General features: G+C 41.9%; 1 protein-coding gene across 7 annotated transcripts in view; it reads left to right on the top strand.

The window, feature by feature from the left end:
- CHRDL1 (chordin like 1) overlaps positions 1–14917 on the top strand; it is a 134381-nt gene that overhangs the window by 77768 nt on the left and 41696 nt on the right. For 4 of the 7 annotated variants that reach the window (XM_062183996.1, XM_062183997.1, XM_062183994.1 and 1 more), the window contains exons 5-6: positions 9238–9383; positions 10771–10864. In XM_062183996.1, the coding sequence (XP_062039980.1) occupies positions 9238–9383; positions 10771–10864 (240 nt within the window). The remainder of the gene's footprint in view (positions 1–9237; positions 9384–10770; positions 10865–14917) is intronic. The other 3 variants (XM_062183998.1, XM_062183995.1, XM_062184000.1) reach the window with 1 other exon arrangement.

The raw sequence follows: 14917 nt of genomic DNA, 5'->3' as shown, positions 1-14917 counted from the left end.
TGCTCCACTAGCAGGAATAAAGGTGGGATTCTAATAACCAGCTTTTTTTTAAAGGTTTATTTATTTATTTGAAAGGCAAAGTTACACAGAGAGAGGAGGAGAGACACAGAGAGAGAGAGAGAGGTCTTCCATCCACTGGTTCACTCCCCAATTGGCCGCAATGGCCGGAGCTGCGCCGATCCAAAGCCAGGAGTCAGGAGTTTCTTCCGGGTCTCCCATGCAGGTGCAGGGGCCCAAGGCATTGGGCCATCTTCCACTGCTTTCCCAGGCCATAGCAGAGAGCTGGATTGGAAGAGGAGCAGCTGGGACTCGAACTGGAGCCCATACGGGATTCCGGCACTGCAGGTGGCAGCTTTACCTGCTATGCCACGGTGCCTGCCCCTGCCCCTAATAACCAGCTTTATTTATTTATTTATTTATTTATTTGACAGGCAGAGTGGACAGTGAGAGAGAGAGACAGAGAGAAAGGTGTTCCTTGTGCCATTGGTTCACCCTCCAATGGCCGCCGCGGCTGGTGCATTGCGACCGGCGCACCGCGCTGATCTGAAGCCAGGAGCCAGGTGCTTCTCCTGGTCTCCCATGTGGGTGCAGGGCCCAAGCACGTGGGCCATCCTCCTCTGCACTCCCGGGCCACATCAGAGGGCTGGCCTGGAAGAGGGGCAACCAGGACAGAATCCGGTGCCCCGACCGGGACTAGAACCCGGTGTGCCAGTGCCGCAAAGCAGAGGATTAGCCTATTGAGCCATGGTGCCGGCCAATAGCCAGCTTTAAAGGATGATTTGCTATGGTTGGAAGGGGCCCCAAATTGTCATCTAGTACCACCTGTGCACTCCAAGTAGTTTTTTTTCAGTATTCAAATTTAATTTTTGAAGATGTACATTTTTATCATTCAAAAATATGAATACATACGTGTATGTACATGTATATATGATTACATATCTATATGTCTATATATAGTTATGCAGTAAAATGTCTAATTCACCTCATCCCACATCCATCCAATTATATTCTTTCCCCCAAGACATGTAGTTTCTTCCACAGCTTTTAGTACTTAAGTATCTTTCCAGACTTTTATGAAAATATAAGCAGATATGAATATTTGCTCAAAGTTGTTTTTACATAAAAGCCACTATATCATGCATACTATTCTATACTTTGCTACTTTATTCAGTTAATAAAAATCTTCCTGAATTAATACACAGAGAAATTACTCATTCTTTTAAACAACCACATAATATTTCTTTGTATTAGTGAGCCATCACATGTGTAGCCAGATGTCTTGGGCATAGAAGTTGTTTTTAATTTTTGCCATTACAAATAATGCTGAAAAGAATAATTTTTATGTGTTTACACATGTTGCAAGTGTATCTATAGAATGAATTCTTAAAACTAGCCGGTGCCATGGCTCAATAGGCTAATCCTCCGCCTTGCGGCGCCTGCACACTGGGTTCTAGTCCCGGTCGGGGCACCAGATTCTGTCCCGGTTGCCCCTCTTCCAGGCCAGCTCTCTGCTGTGGCCCGGGAGTGCAGTGGAGGATGGCCCAAGTGCTTGGGTCCTGCACCCACATGGGAGACCAGGAGAAGCACCTGGCTCCTGCCTTCGGATCAGCGCGGTGCGCCGACACAGCGCTTTGGCCGCGGCGGCCATTGGAGGGTGAACCAACTGCAAAACCTTTCTCTCTCTCTCTCTCACTATCCACTCTGCCTGTCAAAAAAAAAAAAAAAAGAATGAATTCTTAAAACTAGGATTACTGGTTAAATATTTATCTATACATATATAATAATAGATATATTTATAAAACGCCCTCCATAGTATTGCTACCAAGTTCTTACAGCCTTGTCAAGAAAGAATATTAATAGCCAGCATTGTGGTGCAATTGGTTAAACTGCTGGTTGTGATCTGGCATCCCATATTGGAGCTCTGATTTGAGTCCTGGCAGGTCCACTTCAGACCTAGCTCCCTGCTAATACACCTGGGAAGGCAGTGCATGATGGCCCAAAGTATTTGGAATCCTGCCACCCTGATGAAGTTCTTGGCTCCAGGCTTCAGCCTGGCCAAGTCCTAGCCATTGCAGCCATTTAGCGAGTGAACCAGAGGATGGAAGAACTCTATCTCTTTCTCTCTTTCTCTCTCTCTCTCTCCATATCTGCCTTTTAAATAAATGAATGATTATTTTTAACAATTTAAAGAAAGAAAGTATATTACTCAAATATTTGGATTTCTGCAAATCTGATAAGAAAAATGATATCCCAGGATGGTTTTAATTTACATTTTTCTTATGAATGAGATCGATCACATTTTCTTATGTCTTAGTATTTCCATTTCTGTATATTGTCTTTATATTTTTTGCTATTTTCATTATTGGGTTATTAGTGTTCTCTTCAATTTTTAAGGACTCTATATATTGGAGCAAATAGGGTTTTAATCTAAGAATAGCAATCCTCTGAAGAGGTTATATGCTAGTTTTTATGATGTCTTTCAGCAACAAACCTTTCCTTTAACTGCAATTATAAAAATAACAAAAACATGAACACCAATAAGATTGGAGTTCTATTGAAGTGGGAAAGGAGAAGGGGTTGTCATCCACCCAGCTCTCCGACACCTCTGAAGAGTCTTTTTAAAGATTCATTTATTTATTTGAAAGGCAGAGTTACAGAGAGGCAGAAGCAGAGTGGGGGGGTCTTCCAACCACTGATTCACTCCCCAAATGGCCACAACGTCCAGAGCTGTGCTGATCCAAAGACAAGAGCCAGGAGCTTCGTCCAGGCCTTCCACGTGGGTGCAGGGACCCAAGGACTTGAGCCATCTTCTGCTTTCCCAGGTCATAGCAGAGAGCTGGATCAGAAGTGGAACAGCTGGGACTCGAACCAGCATCCATAAGGGATGCCAACACTTCATGCAGTGGTCTTACCTGCTACGCAACAGTGCCAGCCCCACTCGGAAGAATCTTAATACAGAATATAGTTGGACAATGACTGCTGCACATGGCTGGTTGGCTTGTGATTTTAGTTCTTAATAATTCTTTCAGCTAGGAATATTTTCTAACACGTCACATGAATACTGATTTATACAATTGATGCTTCTTTACATTGGCAATTTGTGATAATATGACTTCTTTTTCATTATGAACTTTTATATATTGTTGAAAAGCATTATCATTTAACATTGCTGTTTGTTCCTGTTTCTCCTGTGAAAGTAGCATTCTCCTTGAAATCAGGAAAAGGTCTTATTTCCCTGTAGCTTTAATGCAGCATAGTGTCAGGTATTGTCAAGGTATGGTCAAGACCCTGTTAGTGCCAGGTGTAGGCAATGTCGTCCATATGTGTTTGTTGAGTGAAGAAGGAAACAAGAGAGAAACAAAAGTGCCTTAACCCCTATCCCCACAGCACTTACCACAAGCAAAATACAGAACAACTGCCTTCTGTTGAATTGCCCAGTCATCCCTGGGGGCTGGGCAAATCCATTCATGTTCTCCACATTCACTGCTTTCTTCTCTGCCTTCTTTCTAGACCACCACCATCTACCTTTTATTCTGAATAACGTACCTGCAAATTCTCTGAACCTCACAGCCATGTAAGGTGCACTCTTTTTGAAGGTGGGGGAAACTGAGGTGCAGAAAGACTGAATAGCCTTCCCAAGATTACAGAGCAGAGACATGCCAAAGCTGGTGTTTTGGCTTGTTGGGCTACTATAACAATATACCATAAACTGGGTAGACCATAATTAACTGCTCATGATTTTGGAGTCTGGGAGGTCCAAGATCAGGGTGCCAGTAGATTTGGTGTGTGGTGAGGGCCCACTTTCTGATTCACAGATGGCAAGCAGCATGCTATGTGCAAATAGCACATTATCCCAGCCTCTTCTCCCATTTTCTCCTCCCTTGTATTCATTTTTCTGAGATGGAGCCCTTTTGACTCTGTTTTATTTTACACGTGTATGCATGTCTCTGTCTTCTTTCAAGTCATTACCTTCACCTGTGTTCCCTGCTTCCCCTTCCCTGCAGAAGTGTTGCTGCTATATCTGTAGAATGAACAAGAACCAGAGAAGTTTCAGAATCAGACTCGGCCACACAGTGAAGTAGGAAGCAGAACAGTGACAACGGCAAAGAAGGGATGGCTTTCCATGGAGTTGATGAGCAACTGATCCCTGGAAGCTCTGGGGAAGTTTGAATTTATCTCATAACTCTGAGAGCTTATTTGTCTCCGATATACAAGCTGCCTTTCTGATTGTCCAAGAACTGTCTCAATATGAGAATGGAAATTTGAGGGTGTGGGAGAGTGGTGACAAGAGGAACCAGTGTGAAGACTTCAGGTTCCAGAGAAAGGGAAGGAGTGTAGTGCCAGGAGGGGAGAGAATGGCTTACTAAAAGAAGTAGTGCAGGACCACACACTTCATGGTGAAACTTACCACGAATTCTGAAGGGGGAAAAACGCTGTGGCAAAGTTAGCAAACTAAGATGTCAGTGAGTGACAGGAGTCTTGGGACTGCAAAATCTGATTACAAAAAAGGCAACTATTTAGTTCAGTGGACCTCAAATGGTGGTATTTTAGGCATCCATGAGAAAAACCATGGGAAGAGATATTTAGCATAAGGAGGTGTTTTCTGAGTGCCCGAGAAATCATAGTTCTGCTTACATGTAAGACATTTCTCAGGGTGAACACTGGACACACTGGTTCAGATGCTACTTGGGACACTCATATTCCATAATGAAGTACCTCAGTTAGAGTCGTGGCTCCACTCCCAGTTCCAGCTTCCTTCCAGTGCACACCGTGAGAAGCAGGTGATGATTCAGGTACTTGGCTCCCTGCCACCCATTTAGGAGACCCGGATTGAGTTCCAGGCTCTCAGCTACAGCCTGGCCCAGCCTTGGTTGTTGCAGCCATTTGGAAAATGAACCAGAGGACTGGAGGTTTCTCTCTCCCCATCTGCCTTTCCCTCTCCCTCTCCCTTTTCCTCTCCCTCCTCTGCCCCATGCCTCTCAAATAAACACACATTTTTCACAATGGCCATTCTTCCCATGGGGTGGAGAGATTGCTGCTCTCTGAAGACATCCGTAGTCAGATGGCTTTGTGCTTATCTGCTTACTCGACAAGTACTTCCTCCACTCCTCTTCATAGTGCAGTAAGGGAGAGGTTAGAGCCGTGCAAGCTGGCCATTTCTATTGCACCATTCTCCTGAGGGACCCTTGAGCCAACTTGGCTTTAGACTGATTTTCTGCCAGTTTTCAGCCAGCAACACACTGACTGTGTTCCAAGGAGAGTTGGTTAGAAGCCCAGTCACCTTGGAAAATCTGGGATGGGAAAGGATAGACTCTGAGGTGACTTTTCTTGCTTCTCTGGTAAGGAAGCATGCTACGTTGGCCTTCTAAAGACGCAAAGGGAGACATGAGTCCCATATACAATTCTTAGATTTAAAAAAATAACGAGGGGTAGGCGCTGTGGCATAGTGGGTAGAGCTGCTGCCTGCAGTGCCAGCATCCCATATGGGTGCCCGTTCGAGACCCGGCTGCTCCACTTCCTATACAGCTCTCTGCTGTGGCCTGGGAAAGCAGTGGAGGATGGCCCCATTCCTTGAGCCCCTGCACCCATGTGGGAGACCTGGAGGAAGCTCCTGGCTCCTAGCTTCGGATTGGTGCAGCTACAGCAGTTGTGGCCATCTGGGGAGTGCACCAGTGGATGGAGGGCCTCTCTCTCTCTCTCTCTCCTTCTCTCTCTGTGTGTAACTGTGACTTTCAAGTAAAATAAATAAATAAAAAAGTAATGAGAACCAAAGAGGTTAAGTGGCTTGTGTAAAGTTATGAGGGTTGGGATTCAAGCTGAGATTATGACTCAGTGGTCCTTCCTTGAAATTTTAACACCCACTCTTTGAAAAGACCACAAACTTAAAGGCGGGCAAATTATCTTATACTTCTGAAGTGGCTCTCCTATGAAGCAACTATGTGACATGAGTCAAATTGTTTGGGGGTCAAATCTTTGGGTGTATCAATCACCTAATTTTCACTATTTTCCTCTGTACACTATCAAGGATGTTGGAAGAATAAAGTAAAAGTAAATGAGTTGTTGAAATAATTCCATTGCATAAAACTAGTCTTAAGCATGACTGTAATTATTTTCTTTTCCTTTGATTCTGTTTTGTCTTCCTATCTTTTGCTTTTTTTCCCATCTTCTGTTGAGTGGATTAATAGATTCTAACACAGGGTTACTCAGAAGACTAGTGCAAGGCACACTGTCAAGTTCATGCTTCCACTAGAAAACCTCACCCTGCAGTTGCCTTGCCATCGATCCCTTAGTGAAAGGCATGGTCTGAAAATCAACCCACATTCTTTGGAGGCAAAATAATTCCAGACTTTTTTTTTTTTTTGGTATTCCAAAGTTCTGCCAGCTCATGTAAAAGTCATGACAACTATTATTTTGTAGGTCATTGTAGTTTTCCTCTACTACAAAATGCTGAGATTTGGAGTTATTAGAGCCCAGGGGGCAAATGGCGCTACTCCTATTCTTTCTCTGATGGCTTTCACTCATTTCTGCCAGCTGCAGCTGTGTGGTTGTATTCCCTTGTGGGCAGGAGGCAGGGACTCTAGACAGAGGGTCAGTTAACATGAGTTAAACTATTTCTTTGAGCTAAGACTTCTTTTTTTAAGGCAAAATCAAATAACGTTCTTTATATGCTGTAAAAGATCATCAACAAGTAGTTACTACCCAAGGAATGAGTTACTTAGAAATTGAGGCTAGGGTTGGTATTGCGGTACAGTGGGTTAAGCTGCCTCTTACAACACTGCATCCCATATTGGAATGCCAGTTCAACTCCCATCTACTACACTTCTGATCCAACTTCCTGATAATGCACAATCTGGGAGGGCAGCAGAAGATGGCCCAAGTCCTTGGGTTCCTGCCACCCATATGGGAGACCAGGTTGGAGTTCCTGGTCTGGATACTGCAGCCATTTGTAGAGTGAACCAGTAGATGGAAGATCTCTTTATCTCTCTGTCTCTCCCCTTATATTGCTCTGCCTTTCAAATAAATCTTTTTTTTTAACTTTTATTTAATGACTATAAATTTCCAGTGTACAGCTTATGGATTACAATGGCTTCCCCCTCCCATAACTTCCCTCCCACCCGCAACCCTCTCCTCTCCCGCTCCCTCTCCCCTTCCATTTGCATCAAGATTCATTTTCAATTCTCTTTATATACAGAAGATCAATTTAGTATAAAGATTGCAACAGTTTGCACCCACATAGAAACACAAAGTGAAACATACTGTTTGAGTACTAGTTATAGCATTAAATCACAATGTACAGCACATTAAGGACAGAGATCCCACATGAGGAGCAAGTGCACAGTGGCAAATAAATCTTTTTAAAACAAGAAATTGAAGCTAGATCAAATTATATAATGGAGTGTGGAATTGAGTTTGTTACCCAAATAATTGAAGCCAAAGAATCTTCAATGTCTACTTTCTGGGGATTTTAGACTACAACAGTCTAGAGGTATAGCACACCTTCATATTTCAGTGGTTCTTGGATTTTGGTCCTTTCTTTGTTACAAATTTGAAGTAGTTGGTATCCTTCTAGATAATGGCTAGGAAAGAAGATTCTAGAATCAGGCAGACATCAATTCATATCCTATTGCTACTACTTAGAAGTCGAATGACCTTGGGAAGTCATTAGTTCCTTAAATCTTAGTTCCTTCATCTGCAAAGTGGACATAATCATAGGGTATGTATAAGAACGTTATTAATAAGAGCCAATGAGATAATGTATGTAAAAGCACTTAACCGTTGTACCTATCATACAGTTGGGGCTCAGTAAACATTAGCTACTGTTATTATCATTATGAGTATTATTATAATTAGCCTTTATCATTTTATCACATCATGAGGCTCTATATTGAAGTATAACTTATCTAACATAAAAGGGACTCATTTATTTCAATTTTGACTGAGAGAAACTATCAACTTTCTAAGCCCTTCCTCATGAAACATATCTCCCATGATTTCTCTTCTTCAACTGTCCCGTGGCAGACATTTCCTGAACTCTCTTTGTATCTACAATTCATGCATTGATGATCAGTTTAATTTGGGTACTTATTTATTGTTGTTTGGGCTGTGTCTGTCCATATGTGTGCATATGCACATACACATGCAGCATAGGCTTTAATGAAGCCCAGTGAACAGACTTCTAGAGACCATTCGCCTAGAGTCACTCACTGAGTGCATTGACTGTTTACTACATGGCAACTCTGTGTTAGACTGCACGGAGTAAAGAGATATATAAGAGTTCTAGCTCTCAAAAAGCAATATATACCCATTCATACATATATAGGTCAATAGAAAGAAGGTGAAAGGTAGGACCAGAAGACCAGATTCTGATTCCCTTTCTCACCACTCATTAGCTTTGTGACTTCAGTTTGTAAGTCACTTAACTTCAGTGACTTATTTCCTTCAAATGAAAAATAAAGGTAGACTCAATCCTACCTGATTCACAGGTTTGTTATGAGGCTTCATTGTAATAGTGTATGTGATCGCAGTTTGTAAAGGGGTTTATAGGTTACCATGATTCACAAATACAAAGTCCAATAATATTCAAGTGTCAAATTCTGTGCTTTCCACGGCACATACCTTGACAGGTCCAGAACATGGGCTGGAGTTGTTAGGGAAAGATTCATGGAGAAAAGGGGATGTGAGCTGAACTCTCATCAGATAGCGCTTCAGTAGGTGTGTTTTGGGGGAGGAGGGTACAATGGAAGAGGGATGAGAAATAAACATAAACTACGGAGGCTAGAACAAATATACAAGCACATCGCCAATGATATAAAACATAGCAGGGGCGTATTGTTTTGAGGGTAGTCTCTTCTGAAGAGACAGAGGCAAAGGATTAAATAGAGGTAGCATGAAAATCCCCCCTTTCAGGCATGTTAATATCTTAAATCATCTATATTATTACCTCCATCAAAGCTGGGACCTTGTTCTTGTTCTCTGATCTCTCGCTAATGCTTATTGCAGTGCCTGACACACAGTGGGTGCTCAAGAAGTGCTCAACAAATGAAAGAATGAATGGACGGTGATGTCAGCTGCTGTTCTTATCTGACTGCCTTAATAGTATCTAAAATCATGAGCCACTGGAGAAGGACTGTCTTTTAACTCCCTCTGTGTAACACAGCCCCATCTGCTGTTGGGATTTATGAAATCCTTTGCAATGATGCCAATAGTCGATTGTGCTTTTTCTCCACTTTGTTCCAGAAGACTCTTTACCTTCTGTGAACAATAAGGTGACCAGCAAGTCGTGTGAGTACAATGGTACCACTTACCAACATGGAGAGCTATTCGTGGCTGAAGGGCTCTTTCAGAACCGGCAACCTAATCAATGCACCCAATGCAGCTGTTCGGTAAGACCCTGCAATTTAATGTTCCTACAAGACCCTACCCAAATATGAGAAGTCCCTCTGTATGTGTAGTTTTTGATTGAGCCTATGCTATAAGGTGTTTGAATGAAAGATGAGTTCCATAAGCATTGCTGCCAAGTTAAACCCCCTGATTGCCAACCCTGAATAACACTTTCGAAGATATCAGACTCATCATATCTCAGTTTTAAAGTTGTAGAACTCTTTAAGTGGGCAAAGATGAGCCATTTGTCATGATCTGCACTCCTTTTTATAGTAATTACACCACCTAAGCCTTCATTGAAGGACTCAAACTTCTCTGAAGTCTTGGGAGTGCTGTGAGTGGAAAAGTCACTCTCACCTCTAGGGCCACTCAATCTAATTCACAAGAAAATGGAATGTCTGTTGGTTCCTACCTATGAAGTTTGACTGATTAATTGATTTCTCATATCATGGAATGAGAAAACTCTTTATAAATGCTTGATCATGAGTAAAGCACACCAATTATATCTTTACGTAATTGTAGAGTCCGGAGAATATGAGATCTAGGAAGTGGAGTAAAATGAATGTTAAACTGAAGTATGAAAGAATGAGGTTAGATGTAGAATCCACTATTCTGCTTGTAAGGGGTATTAAACCCTGGATTGCCAGGGGGAATTTACAGAATCCCTTCCCTTTGGAGTTCTCAGTAAAAATATGGTATCTTGGTATTTGTGGGCATTTGGTTGTGGCCCAGTTTTCCTAATAGCCTTTCAGAAACTCTTCTAGCTTCAGAGGGAAATGCTTCTGAGAACTCAGAGCAAAGCTTAAAGAATAATTTTTGGAAGATAGAATTGTAGGAAATGCAGATTATTTGCAAAGATAGGTATAACCACAAGTAAATAGTATCCTCTCCCATGTGCTAGACTGAGCTGTGAAATTCAGAGCATCAGGTATGGTTTTGCATTACCCTAGAGAGCTTGTCTCTGCCTTGGAAGGGAGACTCCAGAGAATGTTACAAATGGCAGCTATGGCACACATCTTCATTCCCTTAAATACCCAGCATCCAACTGGGGCATGATGAGGACCGAGGAATGCAGTGAACATAGAGGCGTGAGGCTGAATCTGGTAGTTTGGAGGCCCTGGCAGCCTCATGTACTAGTCTGTACCGTCTTAGAGCAGGGTGTCCAACTAGGATTGCTAGCCTTTATGTGACTTAATCTCTGACATTGAGAAATTGTAAATAGAAAAATAAGCAACGTGTAATAAAATTTAAGAAGTATATAGAACCAACCATGAGAGAAAAATTGAGAAGGATGCACTATGTTTCAAGCCCTACTTTATCCTTGGTACTGAGCAAGCTTTTACACTTATCCCAGATCCTTCTGATCTTAATTTTGTTTCTCCTTGGCAGGAGGGGAATGTGTATTGTGGTCTCAAGACTTGCCCCAAACTAACCTGTGCATTCCCAGTCTCTGTTCCAGATTCTTGCTGCCGGGTGTGCAGAGGTAAGTGTCCTGTATCCCAAGATCCGGAGTGCTACCATCCTGAGTAGTAAAACTTAAAGAGAGGAAAATGCCTGTCTAGTGTCCTAGAGAAAGAGGATTTTCTGTGGTAGCCTTTGTAGTTGGGGTACAGTCATTCACAAAATAGAAAAATAAAACAATTAGCACATTGATTTTTTAAGGACCTTGCGTGAAAGAAACTGCGCTGGAGTACAACAGCAGGGACGGGTAAGAGTCAGCTAATGTGAAAGTGAATATCTTTATCTCTCCTTCCTTAATCCCTTGCAGCGTTGCCCCTAAATTATTGTATCGTAAAACACAGACCATTTCCATGCACAGCCATAAAAGGAAGATTGGATCCTGCAAAGCATTGATGTGGCCATTTTGAAGGAATACAGGCTAAATTTAGCCATATTTTTTAAATCCCACAATAAAATGGTGACAAACTCAATAAAAGCAAAATGGAAGACATCATCTTCCCAAGTTATATCCAAAATAGAATCTTCTTTTCCAACCAGTCTTTTATCTTTGGATCCCTTTTTTTTTTATGTAACAGTGCTTTTTTCCCCCTTTAGGTTCCTAGGATCAAACCTAATCACATTTAATTCTTCCTTTGTTGCCTCTTCTCAAATTACTAAATCTATCAGCACTATTCTATATTCCTCCCATTTTCTGATTTCCCACTGGAGTATCCTAATATTATTAAGCATCTTCTGCATGTTCAACCATGTGATATAAATGGGGTATGAATTGGTAAATATAGACCATATGGCAACTTTTTAAGAACTGCATAAAGGATTCCATTACTTAGGATGGCTTGCTAACATTTTCCAGAAACTTCCTTGTGAATATATCCCTTTAGCTGTGGCATCTCTGTGCAATATCTAACCTACTCAACCAAAAACGGTGTCCATAGCAGAAAAGATATGTCCTTTGCCCAGATAGAATTCACATTCTAGCAGAGGAGACAAATAATATGTAAATGCAAACAATGCTAGTACTAGAAATGCAATAACAAAGGACTGGAATAGAAAGCAAGAGGATTTTTCAAGTTGGATGGTCAGGAAGGCCTCTCTGATGAGGTGATAAACTCAGACCCGAATGATGAAAAGGAACCATCTATGCAAAAGAGTGTGGAGAATAGCATTTCAGGCCTAGAGAAAAGAAAATTAAAAGTCTCCCAGCAGAGAAGAGCCTGGCACATCCCAAGAACCTAAGAACTAGTGTGGCTGGAATATTATGGTTCAAACTGACACAAGATGATGATAGAGCGGTGAACAGGAGTTAGACCATGGAGGGCATTGAAGGCCATTGGAAGATGTTTGGATTCCAGTTTTTAGTGAATTGAGAAGCCATTGGAAGGTTGTAAACAAGAGCATAGCTTCATCAAATTGAAGTATTAAAGGGTCTCACTGGCTGTTGTGTCTAGACTAAATTGCAGGGAGGCAGCAATGCACGTGGGAGTGACCAGGAAGAAGGATAATGAAGCAACCTTTTTAGTGTGAGAAGGTGAATGCTGGGACCGAGGACACAGTGTACAGCAGAGGTTTAGAGTAGAGCCTCTGGGGGCCAGACTGTCAAAGTTCTAATCCCAACTCTGTTCTTATCTGGCTGACTGACCTTACTTAATCTTGCTAACAGTTCTTAAAGTGAGGATAGTGTTAGCACCTACCTTCAACATGGTTATGAGGTTTAAATGATACAACTCAAGAAAAGAACCTAACTGAATTTCTTGCATGTAATGAGTACTCCATAAAGACAAGTAGACAAATTTGAGCTATATTTAGAGTATTGGTTCTCAACCATGGTTGTATATTGGAATTAATCTTGGCGGATTTATACCTAAGCTAGGAGGGGGAGGTATTCCAATGTGCAGACAAGGTTGAAACCCACACTGAGTGAGAGGGAAAAATTACAGGATTTTCTGGTTGGGGACAGGTAAGTGACTCTTAGATATTACTGCTATCTTACTCTTCCAAAAAAGGGAAACTTAACCTTGTTACACCCCTGTTCAGAAGACTTTGTGTAAGCATACTTACTATCTACTAGTCCCACTTATAAGAACTTTACATACATGAACTAATTTAATCTCATAACAATACTATTTAGTGACTAGTAGTATTATCCCCATATTATGCATAAGGAAGAAAGAGGTTAAGAACTTTGTCCTGGATCAGCTAGCTAGTGATATGAGGAGCTAAGATTTTTTTTAAAGATTTATTTATTTATTTATTTATTTATTTGAAAGGCAGAGTTACAGAGAGGCAGAGGCAGAGAAAGAGAGGTCTTCCATCTGCTGCCTTACTCTCCAAATGGTTGGAGCTGCACCAATCTGAAGCCAGGAGCCAGGAGCTTCTTCCAGGTCTTCCACACTAATGCAGAGGCCCAAGGACTTGGGCCATCTTATACTGCTTTCCCAGGCCATAGCAGAGAGCTGGAGGGGAAGTGGAGCAGCCAGGACTCGAACTGGCACCCATATGGGATGCCGGCACTGAAGGTGGTGGCTTTACCTGCTATGCCACAGCACCAGCCCCCAAGAAGGAGCTAAGATTTGATTCCTGGCAGTCTAGCTCTAGAGTTCAGGCTCTTAACCATGACACTCTGCTCTGGAAAGTGATGCCTTCCTGTTGCTACCAGAATATATGTTAAGCCCCTGATGCTGACAGGGAAGGCCTTGCGTGGTCTTTCTCAGTTCACCCTCAGAGGCTTGTATTCCTCCATTCATCTACCTTAGGTTCCACTCACATTGTTCCTGTGCTCTCTGCTCCTCCCCTCAGGGTTTCTCAAACTTTCATGTGCTGCAGAATCACCTAGAGAATTCATTGAAACTCAAATCTCTGGGCCACAACCTGCAAAGATTCTGATTTATGAGTCTTGGTGTGGGCCCATTAAACAGATCCCATTGTGCATACTGATGCAAAATGATGGTCTATGGATCACCACTTTGAGAAACCATTCTCATGACCAAGTGGATGACTTGAGAACACCCTGGAATGATGGTTTTTGTATCTGAGTTTGATGCACTTAAACTGCCCATTAAAAGTCTGATACCTAAACAAACTAATAGAAAAGTAACCAATTTTACTCTCTGAATGTTTGGAGCAACCAGTTCTGATCCTGTGGCAACCAAGTGTGTGGTGAATGAATGGTGGCCATTTTATGATAAAGAGCTGGGAGAAAAGAAGACAAAATGGTTGCCTAAATAAAGGTGGGAGAAGTGAATATTGCCTCTTTCTGGAAAGTCCTTTTCCTCCATCCTTGCCAGTGGAAGTTCTGGTAGTCCTTGAAGGCCTAGCTCAAATGCAGCCCCCTCAGATTCTAATGTAGCTCATCCTTAGGTCACATTTTGATAACTACCAGCTGGAAGATCTTTCTCTCTTTGTCACCTGCCCACATCCATCTCTAATTACCCCTACCCCCCTAAATCCTACTTATCCTTCAAAGGTCAGCCTAAGCATAAACCTACCTCTTCTCTAGGAATAATCAGTAATTAATTTGTGCTTCTCCAATACTACTTATCACCTTGTTACCTTTTGTCTTTTATTATTTGTGCCAGTATCTGAACAGCTATATCACTATGTAAAAGTCTTGATGTGGAGATTCTTTCTGGTTCATCTTCGTTTTCTCCACTACAGTAGGCACAGAGTAGGTGCTCATTCAAAGATTACTAGACAGGCATGATTGGAATTTAATGCTATTAAAATAGGATAAGATTGCTGTGCTATTCCCCTGAATTACTGATCGACTATGGCAGATAGTTCCAACTGTTCATTGCTTCGTGGTCAATAGGAAATGATTTGGTATCATTTCTGAGTCCTAGGTTGTTTTTTGGGAGGTAATTTGGTGTCATTCCTGAGTCCTAGGTTTTTTTTCCCTCCTTATCCCACAGTAGGAAAGCATCATTAATATTTCTCTTTAGAAGGAATGACCTTCTTCTGACTACCAGTATATGCTCATCTCTTTTAATAAATTATTTGTACCAGCCCTCCAGAGTCAATGTGGATTCAGTTACAATCTAATTTGATTTATGCTTCAACAAGGCCCTGGGACTTTCCA

The sequence above is a fragment of the Lepus europaeus genome, chromosome X (genome assembly GCF_033115175.1).
Source record: "Lepus europaeus isolate LE1 chromosome X, mLepTim1.pri, whole genome shotgun sequence".
Taxonomy (NCBI): domain Eukaryota; kingdom Metazoa; phylum Chordata; class Mammalia; order Lagomorpha; family Leporidae; genus Lepus; species Lepus europaeus.
The sequence above is the reverse complement of the archived record's forward strand: the minus strand, read 5'-3'. Positions and strand labels throughout refer to the sequence as shown.